The sequence below is a fragment of the Spermophilus citellus genome (assembly GCF_964194105.1).
Source record: "Spermophilus citellus genome assembly, chromosome: 13".
Taxonomy (NCBI): domain Eukaryota; kingdom Metazoa; phylum Chordata; class Mammalia; order Rodentia; family Sciuridae; genus Spermophilus; species Spermophilus citellus.
This window is the reverse complement of record NC_138193.1, coordinates 75,452,064-75,470,417: the sequence shown is the minus strand read 5'-3', so window position 1 is coordinate 75,470,417 and position 18,354 is coordinate 75,452,064. Positions and strand designations below refer to the sequence as shown.

The 18,354-nt window shown below is 35.3% G+C and overlaps 1 protein-coding gene across 13 annotated transcripts in view; it reads right to left on the bottom strand.

Annotated features, from left to right (window-relative positions):
* NRXN1 (neurexin 1) overlaps positions 1-18,354 on the bottom strand; it is a gene marked incomplete at its 3' end in the record, with an annotated part of 1,087,855 nt that overhangs the window by 19,477 nt on the left and 1,050,024 nt on the right. For 8 of the 13 annotated variants that reach the window (XM_081265433.1, XM_081265434.1, XM_081265435.1 and 5 more), the window contains one exon: positions 5,090-5,177. In XM_081265433.1, the coding sequence (XP_081121559.1) occupies positions 5,090-5,177 (88 nt within the window). The remainder of the gene's footprint in view (positions 1-5,089; positions 5,178-18,354) is intronic. The other 5 variants (XM_081265427.1, XM_081265437.1, XM_081265431.1 and 2 more) reach the window with 1 other exon arrangement.

The following is an 18,354-nucleotide window of genomic DNA, read 5'->3' as shown; positions in this document are numbered from 1 at the left end:
AATTGATCTGAAAATGGCCCCACTATCCCATGAGCTTCCCACCCCCCCACATAAGTGCAAAGAGAATTGACACATTACTCTTAGCATTGTAAATCTAAGAGGAAATTGTCTTCCCTTAATAGGGCTCCCAGGAAACAGGAAACTGAACTGTTCTTTGTGTCACAAATAACAAATTGGAGTTATTCATCAGGAAGCTCCCACACCAAAGAGGGTTATTATTTTCACTTAAGGTCTTGAATATCAACATAAAAAATCACCTTTTCCAAACTTCTCTAGGAGTTTTGAGAAAGGCTTACACTTACAAGAAGGCCCCAAATAAAGACACACAGATGTGTGTGATTAAAGGCCATCTGGGACCTCAAGTGGTTTTGCAGTATTGCCATTTTGTTAATTCACTAAGTGAATCTGAAATGTAAGGTTTCAAAGCAATCTGTTCTACAAAGACTTATGTTCATGTGAAATGAAAAGGAATCTTGGAAAATATGTATATTTCTGAAACACAAATAGTAAATAACAGGAGACACTCATGTAACAGTTATTCTGAGCAAGGTATTGTTCTTCAACGTGCCTTCCATATGTTAATTAATTCATTCCAACAACCATGTCACTTGGCAGAGGGAGAGGCACAAACGGGTGCAAGTGTTTTGTGAGGCAAAGTGTGAAGAAAAGGTCATTCATCTGTCAGGTATGTGGGCCGCTCACAGCAGGCATTTTAGGACAGCGATGGCCTGTGACCTCAGGCTGCTGGATTTCCACCTGTGACTAAGAGTTGGGGTTCACTTAGCTCTCCTAAATGTCATAGCCATCTTTCCATATCTTAAAACTCTGCTTGTACCAATGTGCAGTTATCATACGAGGAAAACCGCAGGACAGTGAGGCTAGAATCAAGTATAATTGAGTTCCATGTGTTCCCACCCAGGGGGTTGTCCCTGATCTAGTTTCAACATGTACAGTTCCCATCAGGAGGCCTGAGTGGTATTATCAGTTGCCCACCAATTTTCAGCCAGGAAAAGAAGTAGCATTACGTAAAGAGTAAAAATAGCTTGAATATTATTTTTATATGACTGAATTGGGAAACAAGGAAAGCTGACATTTATGCTCTACCTTATGCCAAACATTGCAATAAGTGCCTCAAGCATATTAATTGTAATTCTTGCAACACCTCTGAAAATAAGTGATATTTTGTTGTCATGGGTGAGGAACCAGAAGATGAGAAAGAATAACTAAAATGGCATCTACAGTAGAATGAAAAAAAAAAAGCCCTTGTTAGGTATAAACTCTGTTTTTGCCTCCACAGTTAGCACAGCAGTGGATGTAAACCAGGACTCAATAATATATAATCAACGATGAATTGAAAACTAAATACACAACTACCCTCTTTGTTAGAGTCCTGGGTAGAAAGTAATTCAAATTATCAAACACTTAATAAAAGGTATAATTATGAGTGCTCAAGATAATACTGGATTTTTTTTTTCTATTAACAGTCTTAGGAAGGCATCTAAATAATGAACATGGCAGATTTTTGCAGAGAAAAACCTAGTTTTGAAGGTGGGGAGGGTCTGAGAGATTAGAAAATGTTCATGCATAAGTAAATCCTCAGAGAAGGTGAAGTACCTAAAAGACCGGACAATGCACTTATTAAGGTAATTGTATATCTACTTAGAAATATCTGCTTTCATTTACTTTAGGAATCACAAATGTGCATAGTAAACCTGTGCATTTCTGAATATTTACCTCAATATGTTACTTTTCTAAAAAGGCAATTTCCCCAGATTTTACCTGCTGGTATCTGAAATGCTTTTCTTCAAGATACATCTAACAGTATCCAAAGCCTAAGGACATTAGCAATTAGAGATTTAAGATAAATAGTTCATTCACAAAGAAAGACCTGTAGGAGGGGCATATTAATGTGAAATAATATTCATACTCAAACAAGATAAGAAATAAATGTGCATTCCTAAATGATAAGTGAAAAATAGAAAAGTCATAAAACGTAAGACCAGGAGAGATAATTTCACAAGTTAGGCTTATGATGAATGAACACACCATGTAACAGAATCTGAAATTCTTGCTTTAACGGAAATTGATGAATCGAAAACTAAGGAGTGAGGAAGGAAACACTGAAGGAGAGAATAAGAAGTTACAGAAGGCTTGAGTATTAATAAGTAGCCATCATTAGGCAGAATCAGGAAAAGTTCATCTTGTGTTTTGGGTAAAAGACTTTGGTGCAACAGAAAATAATTATGCTTCCAGAACAAGCCTTCACATGGGGAGCAAACAAACAGGGTTCCTGCTTTGTGGAGTGTGCCTTCTGGTGGGGGATGCAAGCTATATACATTAGTGAACCAGTGGCAGGTAAGTAAACATGATGGTTTCTAGCACTGAGAGATGTGGTAAAGAAGATAATCTGGAGAGTAGATACTGCAAGTTCCTACTCACATAAGTGCAAAGAGAATTAATTGTGTTATGGTAGTTAACAAAGCAGACTAAAGTCAGGGGAAACAAGAGGAGAAGAGGGAGACAGAAAGATGCTGTTGGTCTCCTCTGCTCCATCTCCTTCTCTTCTCTCCCCACCGTCCTGTTTTCCCGTAAACCATGGGAAGAGACAATGGACCAATCTCTAAGAAATGGTTAGTGAGACTTATAAGCAAGGGCTAGAATAATTGGGCCATTTAGTTCAAGAAGAAAGAAAAAGTGACAATTTTACGTGCAATTAGAGTCCTCGCACTGGATTTACTGGGTACTTAAGATACAGACTCTGTATAAAGAAGATGATAGTCTGTACAGAGACAGCAAAAGTGGGAAGCAGATCAAAGAAAATCAGCAGGAGCTGCGATTAGTAAAAACCTAGGCCTTTTTTACATTGTTTGAACACTATTAAAATGCTGAAAAATAATCAACTACCCTGAAAAAAAATACTAATTGGGAAAACAAAAACTATATACTTCTACACACACAAACACCAGCCTTTGTAATTGGACTAATTCAAGTTGGAGGATCTTAGAGAATATGAGATACAAAAAAAAAAAAAAAATGTCCTGGTGTGATGGATTAGCACCAGAAAGGCTGGGCATGTGAGCCTAAGAGAATTGAGGAAAGGGAATGTAAAGGTGGGAGAAAGCAGAGAGCTGGGAGTGTATGACAATATTGACAAAAAGCAATTCCTGGAATCCCTACTATTTATTTATTTATTTATTTGTTTGTTTGTTTGTTTATTTATGAGCATAGAGAGAGCTGTGAGAATACCAATAAAAACAAAGGCACAATCTTGGCCAAGAGACCCATAATGGTATCATGAGGTGGCTGGCTGTATCTGTCCATACAACCAACAGGGACTCGTGGTTGAGACTGATGAGTGCGGTATTGAATGGATGGTCACCAGAGATCTAACAGTTACGTCTGATGGGCGATGTCAGGGCTGACAGTCTTAACCGTGGGGTGGAGCCTAGGAAGGAGGGTGGGAACACACCTGTACCCACCCTTGTTGAGAGGGGGATTTTTCACTCCTGCTCCTCACTGCATTCAGCAGCTGCTCTCTAAGTGTTTGCATCAGTAGCTACGGTCACTGGGGGAAAGCGACAGTCAAAAAGAGAGATGTTCATCTGTTGAAGGGCACCTAGGTTGGCTCCATAGCTTAGCTATTGTGAACTGTGCTGCTATAAACATTGATGTGGCTGTGTCACTGTTGTGTGCTGATTTTAAGTCCTTTGAGATGCCATGCTAAGTGAAATAAACCAATGCCCCCGCCAAAATGAAGGTCAAGTATTCTTTCTGATATGTGTAAGTTAAACCCCAATAACAGTGAGGGAGGGTGAGAAGAATAGAAGTTCAGTATATTAGACAAAGGGGAATGAAGGGAAGGGAGAAGGGAAGGGAACAGGAATGACAATGGGATGAATCTGACATAATGTTCCTATGTACATATAGGAATAAATCACAATGAATCTCAACATGGGGTCCCAATTAGAATAAAATCCACAAAATGGGATCCTAATTAGAATAAAATATATTCTATGCTTATATGTTTGCATCCGAATGGATTCTACTGCCGTGGATAGCTAAAAAGAACAAATAAAACAAAAAGAGAGGTGGCTCTGTATCCTGAAACTTTTATTCAGTATTTTATAATGATAGGTTTATTTTAAAGTGGTACTTTCACAAAAAATGTAAATTTGTCATTTTATCATGACATACAGGTCCCTTGAGGTTGTAGGTGACATCTACGGAGGTCATAAACTAGCAGACAGAGGTTGGTTCATATCCTCTACAGTCATGTCGTTAACACAAACAAGAGAGTAACTGAATTTCAAGAAACAACTCTTTGATAAAGGAAACTAATGTGAGTGACCCTATGAACATAGGGAATCAAATCCAGATTGTGATTCATTTATTTTCAGGATCCACAGTCTCCACATAAGGCACAAAGGCTACATGGAAAGTGTTATGTGTTAGTCACATCAGATGAGATACAAATATTTCATAAAGAAGGAGGAGAAATTATGCATTGTCTACAAGTAAAATGCATCCATTTGAATTTCAGGGAATCATAGCAAGTCTCAAATATTTTTCTATTAAATCTACCAAGGACTCTACCTGCTGTTTTCTTTACTACTGCCATAATACTCTTACCTCCCAAAATTCAGAAATACATCGCTTAAGATAATTTGCTGGCAGAGTGAATGGTGGGGATGTTTTGTGAGTACAAAGGTCAAATAATTTTGTACAATGCACTGCAATTTTTTAGCCTTACAATTTTACTATAAGTGACCCAAAGGAAAGTCCATTATACTGTTATACACAAAAATTATGCTGTGAGCTAACGGAAAATGAACTGCAAGGTAGCAACCCTGTATGCTGTCCCCCCATCGCTTTTTCTGAAATATATATTCTTCGTGGGTTTTGTTTTAAAAAACATTTAAAAAAATAAATGTGGGTAAACTTGTCCTTGTAAAAAGGAAGGACCCTAATCAAATGCAACATTATAGGATGGGGGACTCTTCTACACATAAATGGACAGCTCTTTTGGGAATGTGACATGCAACAAAGAATTACGGTAAAGCCAAGGAAGTAAGAAAAAAAGTCGACTAACCTAACCCACCTGAGCTCGGCTCACAGGGGTCAATGTCCTCATCATCGCTGGGACACTCTGCTGAGGCCACAAGGATGTCATCTGTGGTCTGCAAAAGAATCACATTCAAAAGATCAATTTAAAGGGTCCTAAGAGATCCTCTTACCTTTGTCACATTGACAAGTGAAACACAGTTCTCGTTACCTCACAGGTTGAGAAATCAAATTCATTATTTCCCTTCCCAAAGACACAAAGCTTAAATTCACAAACTTATTCTAGATCTCTCATGAAAGTATCTGCATGTTTGTGAAAACTTGATGACACCTTAATTACACAAGGACGTAGAAAGGGTGATGGCTAACATGTAGATACACATCCATTCAAATGTAGAGGAAAGCTACATTCAGTAGTGTATAGATGTTTAAAACAAGCTGGCAGAAACAGATGATCTGAAATTTATTACAGCCCTGGAGTGCTACAATGTATGCATCAGTAGGCTTTATGTAGTACTTGTGCTTGGCTTCCTAAAAGCAGAGCAGCCATAACCTTTTACATTCACGACCAGAGTTTGATAAATCTTTGAGATGTAGCTTGTCATTATTAGGAAACCCAGATTGAGTAAAGAATTGGATATATCTCTCACTGATGCAAAAAATGAAGCAAATATAGTCCATTTAAGGTACTTTTCATTTGTGTTACGCTTTCACATTCAAATCTCATTTTTGCAATGTTCAGATAACAGGTATTGTTCCCCCATTGTCCTTTCCATCATTAAGGTTTCGTAATAAATGAAAAGTGTATTTCGAATAGAGTGGGGGAGAGGTGACCGATTCCTCTGTGACATTCTAGTTGCTTCATTGCACTTATAGCAAAAAAGATAACTATCACTGTAATAAAAAGCAGAGTGTAAATCCTAGCAGTTAGTCACATAATCAACACATTGACAAGCGCCAAAGGTTGTTCTTTACTGCTACTTATAGCGGCAATAAACTCAGCAGAGTTATTGCATGGAATTTGTGAAGGTGTCCATAAGATTCGGCTGATGCTAAAGTAAAACAAAGAGATTCCAAGGTACAAAAAGAAAAATACCTCTTTACGTCTGCTGAGGATTAAGGAGATTGGGAGTTTTTAGAAGAAACTCAGAATTGCAACATGGATGCAACCGTCATTTAAATGTGGAATTAATATATATATATGTGCATTATTTCAAAGAAAAAAGCAGAAATATGGTATGACTTATTTTTACTAAAGGAGTCCCTAATATTGTTATGGAGAGGGTATAAATAAATACATTTTAAGAAAGTTGTGGCAGTTTGAAAAGTGGAAACAAGAGATGATGGAATTTTATGTCACATATTAGGTTTAAAAATCTTTCAAGCACAGGATCATTAATTTAGAATGCAGAATTTGTTCAGACCCTAATACTTCACAATATAGTTGTAAATAAACACAGGCCATTAAGTAGCTTTAAATAGCATTCTGAGATCATTTTATTTCATTCTGATCTTATAGATTCTGAGAGAGTTTCTGGATTCATACATTTTGCTGCTATTATTTTAAAAGAAGTTGTTCAAAATATTGAATTTCCTGAAAGTATACCACTTAACAGTGAAAACTATCAGCAAGTAGAACAGTAGTTATGAGGTGTCTCTTATTAAAGAAGGTTTTAAAAGGGAGAGAATCATCCTCCTCTTGGCACAAGCTCATCATGCAGGATAAAATCCAAACTGACTTGATAATGATAAGTTATTGGATTATGTGGTCATGCAGGGCAATTGTTCCAATACATCCCTGAACAGATAATCAGCTTTTTTCTGGGAACAACTTTTGTGGAAAACTACCTTTATTCTCAACCAAAGTGGATACTTTTTCAAATTAATTAAAATTAAATTAATTAACTCAATTCAAGAGAATGTTTCATTTTTCTTTCGGAGTTTTAAATATAATTGATGCAATCAATTATACATTAATTATGCTCTTGTAATATTCTTGTCAGGCATACAGGGATGTGAATAAGTGCTTTAAACCAGTGGTTCTCATCTAAACAGTAATATTGTCACTTTTCCCCTCGGCCATGTGGGAAGACATTTGGTAACATCTAGAGATACTAAGGTTATCATGTTGGAATGATGCTGTGGGTCTGCTACTTTTGCAACAAGTAGGTAGAGATTAGGGATGTTGCTAACTAATCTAAAATGCTCTAATAACACAACTCTAACAGCAAATAATTATTTGTCCTAAGATGTCAATGTCAAAGTTAAAAAACAAAAAACCTGCTGTAGAAGTTAAAGAACTACTCTGTGCTTTATTTTTCTCACTTGAAAAAAAATGGAGACTATAGCTTTATGTCTAGTGGCACATGCTTGTAATCCCAGTGTTTCTGGAGGCTAAGGCAGGAGGATCAGGAGTTCAAAGCCAGATTCAGCAATTTATCAAGGCCTTAAGCAACTTAGTGAGACTCTATCTCAAAAGGAAATGCTTGGGATGTAGCTCAGTGGTTAAGTGCCCCTGGGTTCAATCCCTGATACCAAATATAAATACATAAGTAAATAATTAAAAAAAGGAAAAAGAATTTAAGAATTAAATTAGTACATGCAAAGTACCTAGGATAGAATCACACTGCAAATGTTCGTTTAAAAATTCCAATATTATCAACATTATCTTCAATATTCTATGAAAGTAGCGCCATTTTAATTATACCATTTCCACTCCTTATAAATAATGTAATTTTATATTTTAAATCAAAAGTTGTATGTATGAAACATTTTTGACTTGAGGGCTCATATTAGTATTGATAAAAAGATACAGTCACCATATAGGTACTTTGTTGAAATAAATGTCCATCTTTTACAGCCTAGGTTCAAATTACAACTTGGGCAAGCATCAAGTAAACAAAGAAGGATTCTCTTAACATAAATTCATGGCCCAGAAATGTGTGAGTTGGTGGCCACTGCTTCATGGAGGCTAAATTATTTAGGCAATATAAATCAAAATTTGTTTTTAAAGCTATTTTTCTTTGGAACAATTCCATAAGAAACAGAAAACATTGAGATTTTTCATTGTTACCTTTTACAAAACACAACCCAGAATACTAAAAGATGTCATACAATAATACCTTCTATAGAACTCTTATAGTAGGAGAAAAATCACTATACCCCTTTGTAAAAATATATTCTAGATTTTAATGTATCTTTTTTCTGGTATAATACATATACATTCTTGACTTTTACATATTTATTTTCTTCAGAAATTTAAAACCCAGCAACAATCTCGTGAATAAAAGATCTTAAATCAGTAGCTGCTTTGGCAGAAATCATCACACTATGAAAAATCAGAAAGTGGCTCCAACGTAGGGGAAAAAAGACAAAATCAGAAAGCAGTTCAAATGTAGGGAAAAAAGTCAAATTTCATTTTTGAGGTGGAATTAACTTAGCAATTTTTTAGCTAATGCTGTGTAATTTAAATGTAATTTACTGTTGTTGGAACTGCCTTTCTAGGACTCGCTGTTGTGAGAATGGTAGGAAAAAAATTCAAATATGACACATTAATCAATTCTATTCTTTAGTATACTTTTCCCTGATGTTTATAACCTTTGTCAGAACAGAGACAACCTGCTGTAAGAGATAGAAGAGTGATCAAGTAAAAGAATTAGCTTTACCTAACAGTCCATTTAGGTAAGTGTGTCTAACTGGGCATTTAACCACTTAGAGGTCAAAGGACCATGCTGATCTTCCCTGATTCACAGCGGTCTGTGTATGCGTTTGGCAAGCATCTGTTCTTGGTTAAAATGTCTACTGAAATCAAGTCTTTCTACCTTTAGAGGAAAAAGATGAGTTGAACATGATTTAAGAAAGGAAGGCACTGAAACTTAATCTATCAGGTTCTGCATACGAGTAAGCCTTTGGAGAAAACATATTCTGGATGAGACAGAAAGAATATTCTCAATGTATAGAATAAGCTAGACCAATTTACTTCATCGTCAGGGATATTAGGGAAAGAGTATTTGGTAGGATAGAAACTACAGAAATGCTGATGTACTACTCTGCTCATACAGTCTCCTCCACCCACCAGTAATGGTGGTATTTGCTTTATATACACTTGCTTCCACTTGAAAAGCAAACAATCCAATTACATATCTGTGTGCTTACAAATACACGATAAAAGAATGGTTGAATACATCCTGTGATATTTTAACCCTGATAAGAACAGCATTCCTAGACTTTATTTCTGATGATAAAGAGCCATGCTGAAGACAAACACATTCCAGTGGAGATATCTGCCAGAAAACTTGACCAGAAAGACAATTCTGTTTGTGAAGAATTCACAACTGCAATAGAACCACCACTGTGAATGTATGTTCACAAAGAAATCTTTGATTTTTGTAAAATTTTAATTGAAACTTTGTTTCTAAACAGCAATAGTCTATCCTACTATATACATCCAAGATCATACATATATATGTGTGTGTGTGTGTATATATATATATATATATGTATATATATATATATATATACATATATATATAACACACGTGTATATTTGTATATATATTTATGCATGTGTATATACATATATATGTATACATATTTCATCTCAAGCAATGATGCTAACTCACATAAAATTATTTAACTTAATCTTTCATGGTCAAGACTTATATTTAGGCTGACAGGTTTTGTATGGTGCTATTGAAGTATGCTGCTAGTTGAAGTATGCTTATGTTTGGTTAATTGATGGACATTTCTTCTTGCTGATATTTTTCCCTATGCAAAGCTTCTTTGGATGAAAAGAGGGCTATTGTGCTTGGTTTTCGTGACTAAATCTGTTTCTCTGGAGAAAAACTAATCACTGGGTGAGGTTCCTTGTAAAGAAATCTGACAGCATTTAGAATTAGTGTCACAAATTCCTCAAGCAAAGTCCAACCCATTGTACTGATAACCTATGAAAGAAGTAGTTTCTAGGAGTCAGGGGAAATCACAATTGTCACTAAGAGGAAAATTCACAGAAAAATAAGCCAAGTGTAACATACATTGAATTCTTCAACAGTAGCCAATTTGAAAAAAAATTCATAAAGAGATACATCAAATTGGTAATTTTAGTTAATCAACGATCCTGTTAAAGAAATTTAGACACTGAATAATTTTCAGTGTTTTTATAAAGTTTTGATTATTTGTCAATTATTTGTCTGAGTCATAGATGCCATAGAAAATGTCAGCCTTATGGCTTACTATTTAATAAAAATAAAATAATAAACTGAGCTCCACTGTGTGGAGGATAAATTTTAGCTCCAGCACAAAAATAACAAAGATAGTGAGGACCAATTAGTCAAAATCAAATATAAAGCACCTCATTTACACAAAATGTTTTCTGGTGGGCATAAATTATGCTCACTATACATCAAGGTACAAATTGTGGCTCCTGCCTGAAATAACTTACTATTGCCACTCTGTTCTAAGGAATATGAACAAATCATTCATTAATACAAACAACAATCAATTCAGTTCAGATAGCTTATTTTTTTTCTTGAAATGTAATCATGCTCTAATATCTATTACTTCATTTAACATTCACCAACAGCATCATTCTCCAGAACGCAGGTGGAGGTGTTGCTATCAATCATATATGTTAAAGTTAAACGTCTGCTCAAAAAAAAAAAAACTTATTTGTATACTCATTTACCCAATTTGAATGTGTGAACATTGGCATTCATAAATATTTGGAGAAAAGCTTAAATATCCCTGAAAATTTCCAGCTTTAACATTTCTTTAATGTTTTCCCCCAGTTGATACCCTAGGGTATTACGAAAAGTGACCATAAATCAGCTGTTTGTTTGACAAAAAGACAGACTTGAAAGTCACTCAATTTTGAAAATGTAAAAGGTATGCAATAGTTTCAGAACAGTTAAAGAAAGTGGATTTGAATAGAAGTAAAATTCCACATGGCAAAGAGATCACCTGTCTTACACAATCTAACATTCATTTTTATGTATATTTGACACTGGTTATCTTAACAGGCAAAACTCGAAGGGAAATATAAAAATGTGGGCATAATGTTGCAGAGAAATGAATTTTAATGATATGATGGGAGAAAGAATAAAACTGGATTGCTGCCTAATCAAAAAGAAAATTGTTTTAGCTAATTTACGCAAAATAGTAAACCTTTAAAAAATAAATTTGCTGTTAAGAAACTTGAAACCAAATCATTTTTCCTATGAAGACAATTCATCTCTTCTCTTATTTCTTTAAACTAATGATGACCTCTCTGCTCATATTGCATTTCCATTTTTAGCCATGCCAGTGTAGAAGGATCAGCTAAAACAAAAAGAGCTAAGTTAAACCTTCAAGAAAGCATCAGAATAATCTATTCTCCTGAATTCTTAGTGACTAGAATTTTGGGATGCAAGACCTCCAAATATTACTGGTAGTAGAATAGAGGTACTGAAAGGGAAACTAGAAAATGAGAGCTATTAAATGTTTTTGGACAAAGCACCTTCAAAATGATTTTGGCAATTTCCAAATTAAATAAATACTGACAGATGTTTACAAATGTAAATCTAGGCTTCTAGCTGCTTAAATATGAATCTCTAGTCCAACTATTATGACTGAATGGATTAATTAGTCACACAGGTTGAACTGAAAATCCTTACTGGTAATGAGGCCAAAACAGACTTTATTATTGTAACATGCCAATGATGGGCAGTTTCATCTAGCCTGATTCCAAAATCCAGGCTTTCATTGCTGGCACACAACACATTAGGGAATGAAATCATGATTCACTCAAGCAATCATGTATCTTCTTGTACAGAGTCAGACCTTAGTGCCCATTAGTCTAATCCCTCATTTTTATGTCTCAGTATACCGAATATAGAAAATAAAATGTTTTATAAGCCACAATTATACTGCTAATTAATAGCAAAACTATGTGATTATTCAGACTTCTAGCAGATTGTGATGATCTCCCACCCCGGATGACTTTATCCATCCACCTATCCGTCTATCCATCCATCCACACAAAACTATCTTGTTTCTCTAAAGGATTTGATGTGGCTTAAAATATACATGTTAAAATAAATAAAAGGGAGGCAAAGGGAAACTAAATATTGAATTTTAGACAAGAAACCACTAAAGTCATCAGAAGACACAGACACGCATACAAAACAGACACACCTAGAGAGCTATAGCACTTTCTGACATGGCAATAATCACATAAAGTGACTCTAAGGAAAGCAAAATTAATTCTAAAATCCAAAATTTTTAAATCCAAGGATTAAAAAGTCACATTTGACATAAGTATCATTATTTTTAAATTCAATAAATCCAGAAAGTTCTTCATTTCCTTATGTCAATCATTTCTCAAATTATTTAAAGACCTCTACCTCCATGTCTGAAATTTCTAAATACAGATGCACGATTAAATTCTTGGGGATAGAAAGAAAATATAAATGATAGAATATTTTTCCTGCCTTTTATCTCCTTGAATATTGAAGATTGTAGGCTGGTGACAGAATTAACACAATAAACTCTCTACTCTCTTCTCACCAAGCCAATGATGAAAATCCAATTTTCAGGGTCTTTCTTATTAATTACTGTCTTCACAACATAAGTGCTAATGAGATATTTATCTTTGTCTCTTTCACACAACCATCATTAGGGCTTTGTCAAATTGTCTTTTATTACATCTCAGGAATAAATAAACAGAAGTGATCATTTATTAGTAATACTTTTTTTTAACTTCAGAAACAATCTAGAAATTGATCAAGTCAGTCTCATTTTCATGATGGCCCAAGAATTAGAGATTCAAAATAAAAGGTATAGAAGGAGTCACAAAACAGCCCATATTCAAAGCATTTCTTTGCTACTGGGTAATACCATGACCAATTTTGTCTTGATAAAACTTTAACCTGGTGATGCATGAGCATTTCAATCCCACTCAATACTTGGAGTATGGAAGAGAAAGAAATAAGGTTGTGGCTAGTAACGAAAATGACCCAATGAACAGATTGTTTTTAATTTTCTTTTGATCTATGAGTGGAATGCACAGAAGGTTCTATACTGAGATCTCTCAAGTCAGATAGAAACACTTCTATGAGTGTACCTATCAAGTAGTGATTGAGGGTAAACCTTATCTATCTCAGATGTCACAAGATTATTGTGTTCCTTAGAGGATTCTCATCTTTCCTAGTTCTAGGTAAACTGGAATTCTAAGCTTAAATACAAAAGCGCTTCATTCCTTATGTGCATTTAGTACATATTTGGGATATTGTGCTGCAGAAATACCTTGGTTTAATTTCTACTATGCTGATCAATAGTGGAAAATAAATACTAGTTCAGAATCTAAGTCTCATTTCTATATCTTATAAGCCATACACATTCTCTTGGACTAGCTCCTGTGTTCTAAACAAGTACACAATAATTTATATACTATACATGTGAATATATACATGCATTTGCAATCATTTGTATATGTGAATCACAATAACTTCTCCATCTCACAGGAATGTTATTGGAATCAAATGTATGTTTAAAAACATTTTTAAAGTATGAAAGTGCCCACAACATAGTGTTTATATGTTATCATTATAACTAGTAAGAAGTTGTATTTGCCTCATGCATGACAATATAATGAACAGTTCTGGGGAGTGCTTAAAGAGGGCAGCCAAGTATCTACTTAACTGAAGAAATTTCATTTTTATATTCTGTAGTCCCCTCAGGTGAATGAGATCTCTATGTCTCACTCCAAATGGTCCCCCACATAAATGCTGTTCTTATTGGTCCACTTCCTTTTATCACAGGATGGAATTGATTTTGGCATTGCTTATTGAGGGCATTTATGTTTATCTCATTGTGACTTACAAAATAGGCAATGCCAATTCATGGGTGGCACTCAGTTTCCTCTTTCCAGGCTTGGTGTGCAGACTGGGGGACATAAGAGCTCTAAGTTCTGCTCATTACATGTGACAAAATATTTTATCTTTGGATTCAAAGCTTACTCTTAATTCATGCCCTTAATGTATCTAACAGCATTTAAGCGAACAGAGAAACAAGAAGAAAAAAGAAAAGCCAGGTCACTTAGCAAACACTGCTAATTAAATGAGAGAGACAGATAGAAAGACAGACACTGATTTTCTAAGTGTGACCTATGCAGCACAATGCTCTTTAGTGTAGTGATATTGTCTGTAGTTATAACATGGCATTGTCTAGAGGTGTCTTATATAAGGAAAAATAATATGCTAATGAATTCTTATAAGACACTAAGCAATATTAGTGCATTAGAATAGTGGAGGTATTTGCCTTTCCTAATAACTTTGAAATCTAAAAGTTTGGGAACTGCTTAGATGTGTTCTATCTTATTTCTAACACATCTCTGGATAGAGTTTAGGGCTATGTTTTATGCCCCCAGAGCACCTATCACAGGAGTTCAATAGAGTTGACTTAAAATGTCATCTCCACTCAGAAAAACCTGGCATATATTCTTTCAGCATCTGCATAAAAATCATTTTATAAAAGTAATTTTGATTGTGAAAATAATAATAGATAGAACAAATATTTAAATCAAGATTTTAAAGAATCTTATTCTTGATGGCTGTCCACACTAAGCTCATTACAAAATTTTTATGTGGCAAAGGATGTTTGTCACATTTGCTCATTTATAACAGGTCATTAAATCTCAAAAGAAGAGAGAGCAAGTCTAGATTATTTTCCAGAAGTACAACTCCTAAGACTGAGATAAGAATGGTGGCAAAAATCACACTTTTTCAAAGATTTTTATCTGCCTTATAACATATCTAGAAGTGACAATGAAACTTTATAACTGGTTTCCACATTATACCACATGGCTGGAAATTTATGGCAGAGAAATAGAAAAAAGTGACATTATCTTTAACTGAAAGAGAGAATGACTGAAGGTTAGAAGGAAGGCAAAACTAAAACTGTCTTGCAATAAGCTGGTCTGCCTACTTTTATGGAACACTCCTGTCCTTTGGAAAGCAATAAGAAAAAGCCTGCTTTGTAGAAGGGGCTGAGAAATACATAGTTGACTATTATTCTGTTTTTTCCCCCTGTATAATGTTGCCAACTCTCCCTGTCACCTACAAACTTTATTGCAATAATCTTATATAAGAACTTTTATTTAATTGCAAGGAAATATGCCTTTATAATATTTTCCTTCAAAATCCAACTACAGGATGAAAGTTTTATCTTCTCCCTGAAATAAATTGCACCAGGCTAGGACTAGCTGAGAGCAGTTATCAGATTCACATGTCAAGAAATAAGTGCAGGGGCTGGGGTTGTGGCTCAGTGGTAGAGCACTTGCCTAGCATGTGTAGGCACTGGGTTCAATTCTCATCACTGCATATAAATAAATAAATAAATAATAAATAAAGTCCATTGACAACTAAGAAAATATTTTAAAAAAAGAAAGAAAGAAAGAAGTGCAGGGCAAAATGGATCCCTGCAATTCATTTCCATTGATCTTCCCATGCATTCATTTATTAATTCACTTGTCCATTCATAATCATTTGTTGAATACTTTTAATTAATAAAGAGTTCTAGAGGGGAGAAATAAAAACATAATTTTCTAACTCCAAATATTTACAGTATTGTGGTAGAGCATGCACTTGAATTTCTTTTCGGTTTCAAGGTGACATCTTGCCTTTTTTGAATTAGTCAATCACTCTTTCACATTTTCTACAGTTTGAAGGTTTAAACTGTCTCTTCAAGGATGCATTCCCAGTGCCTGGCACAGTACTTAACATTAGAGGAGAAAACTCCTGTGCAATGAATCAGAAATTACTTTGGTCAGTGTAATAAAGAAAATATAAGTAGCTTGATAAGGAAAATAAGTCTGACATTAGAAATCGTTTATCACACATGAAAAATAATAAATGCACCTTAAATTTTTATAAAATATTTCCAAAGGTGGGGGAGTAACAGAACCTGAGCTGTTGTATGATCTCTGATATATGATCCATCTGCTGATCAGAAGACGTATCAATTTGAAAAAGATGAAGAAGAAGCATGGTTGTGTCAGTGTCTTTGGAAAATGTGACTAGCTCCGCCATTCATTTTAAGCAATTGGTGCTTTCATTTTTACAATTAACAACCTTAATTTTTACAATCAATAATAACCTTCCTTCTTTGGCATTTCACTTTTTATGCCTTTCTGTTTCATCTGTGGCATCCCAACTCCCATCTCAGGAGAGAAGGACATTTAGCAAGGAAAGTCTGAAGATCAAATGCTGTGCCACTCTAACAACGCAGCGTACATCTTGAACCCATCTGTGAAACTGGAGGTGGGGAGCAGGGAATTATATGGATTCTTCCTGTGATAATGATTATATGACCGCTAAGATCAAGAAATTTGGAAATGTTTCTGTGAGAAGAAATTCATGATTTAATGGGCAATTTGTTTTGCTCTGCTAAACGACTTCCTGGTGCAAGGAAGTTGTTCTTTGTGCATTTGTTGATTTAATTTGAGATATCATGATCCATGACATTTGACTTCCAATTTTCCAGTTTAAATTACTGAACTGTTCTATCAGGATAATTTGCCATATATTTGTGGATTGAGTATACAGGAGGGGATTGGTAGCTTTTAGTAGTTCTTGAAAATAATTTCTAAGAGAGGTGGGTTATGGTGGAATTGAATGCTAAGTGACTGGATTCTACTGCCTTGAGTTGCAAAAGGGGGACTTGAAGTATGTGATAAATTGGGGGCTCCTAAGAGCAGAAAGTTGCATTTTGCACCATTGAACTCCTGTATTCCCTGTTCTAGGTCCCTTAGAGTTAAAGAAAGGAAAGCCCTAAGTGGATAGGGTCAGGAGTGGATCAGGTAAGCAGTGTGAAACACCTGCTCTGTTCAGTGTGGAACCCAGGAGAAGCTCCTGACTGCCTGGCTTTCCATTCGGTTGGCATCTTACTCCTATCACTCCCAGTTTCATGATTGGGTATAGGAAAGATAAAAAGAGCAGGAGGAATATTTTTCTACTTTGCCCAAGATTTTTTTTTTGCATGATTTGCCTTTTTAAACACTGTCCTATATCTTATTGAAATTTTAAGGAAGACCTTTGAGAAATACTAGAGAATGGCACCCATCAAAATTACTTATGGTTGCTAGACCGGAGAACACTCAGCATCCAGTGTGAAGCCCTTTGAGGACCAACCAGTGAACACACATGCAGGAGCTAGCCGAGAACTTTGTAAACTGCCTTCTATGGAAAGCTAGGAGCTTCATTAGAGAGCCTGTCTTTGTGAATACATTTCATTAGACAGCATGTTTCTGAAAGCATCCCCCAGGTTACCTGAGCATTTTATTTAGTCATACCATTATTTAATGACCTCATCTTTGACTCTGTTCACACTTTTTTCTTTTTTTGGTCATTAAAATAGTTGTGATAAGTGAACCTCACAAGTAAAACACAGATCTCTAAAGCAACTCACCACACGTTCTCTTGGATAGCTATTCTCTCTTCAACTTTGCACTTACAATCGGTCCCACTCAATTTTGATATATTTGCCTGCAGTTGCTATCATGCCTCTGCCATCAGATGTGTCCTTTTCCTTCCCTGCACACCTCTGCCATCTCTGCCTGCCCTTTTCTCTTTGTGCTCATTACTGGGATGCCTCTGATTAAGGACATGAAAAAAAAAACGTATTTTAAAACAAATGTGCCATTTGTCATCATAAGAATTTCTGAAATCACATAAGTATAACCTTTTAAAGAGAAAACTCAGAAGACAATTTTTCTTACTGATTTGGTATCACGGTTCTGAGCATCAGTACCAGCAACACAGTAGTGATCTCAAACTCCTACAAGTGTCACTGCCTCTACTCCTAGGTTCCCCTAGCTACTCTTTTTACTCTGTGCCAACTCTAACTGGTTCTTCTTTTCTTTCAAGTTTTATAAACCCTCTTTCCTTCCAATTTGCTCCTTCAGATCTTCTTTGAGCTGGAAATTCAGATAATCAAATTCCCTATCTTGAGAAATAATAAATTGCTTATAAGGGAAAATGTTGTCAGAATCTCAAATAAGAAACCCAGGTGCTTTAGAGAATTCAGTCAAGGCTCTTAAAATACACCAGACATGTCAGTTTCCTCCAAATGCAAAGTTCCTCATGAAGGTATACTCTTATTTGAAGTGCATCTCTGAGTAATATTTTCATGATTCCCAAATAGACTGTTCTCATTTCCTGATCCCCCCAAACCTTACTGAAACTATATTTCAAGTGTGTCAGTTTTTATTTTCCAAGATCTAGTCAAATAGAAGCCAAGGCTCCTTTGGTGTTCCGCTGC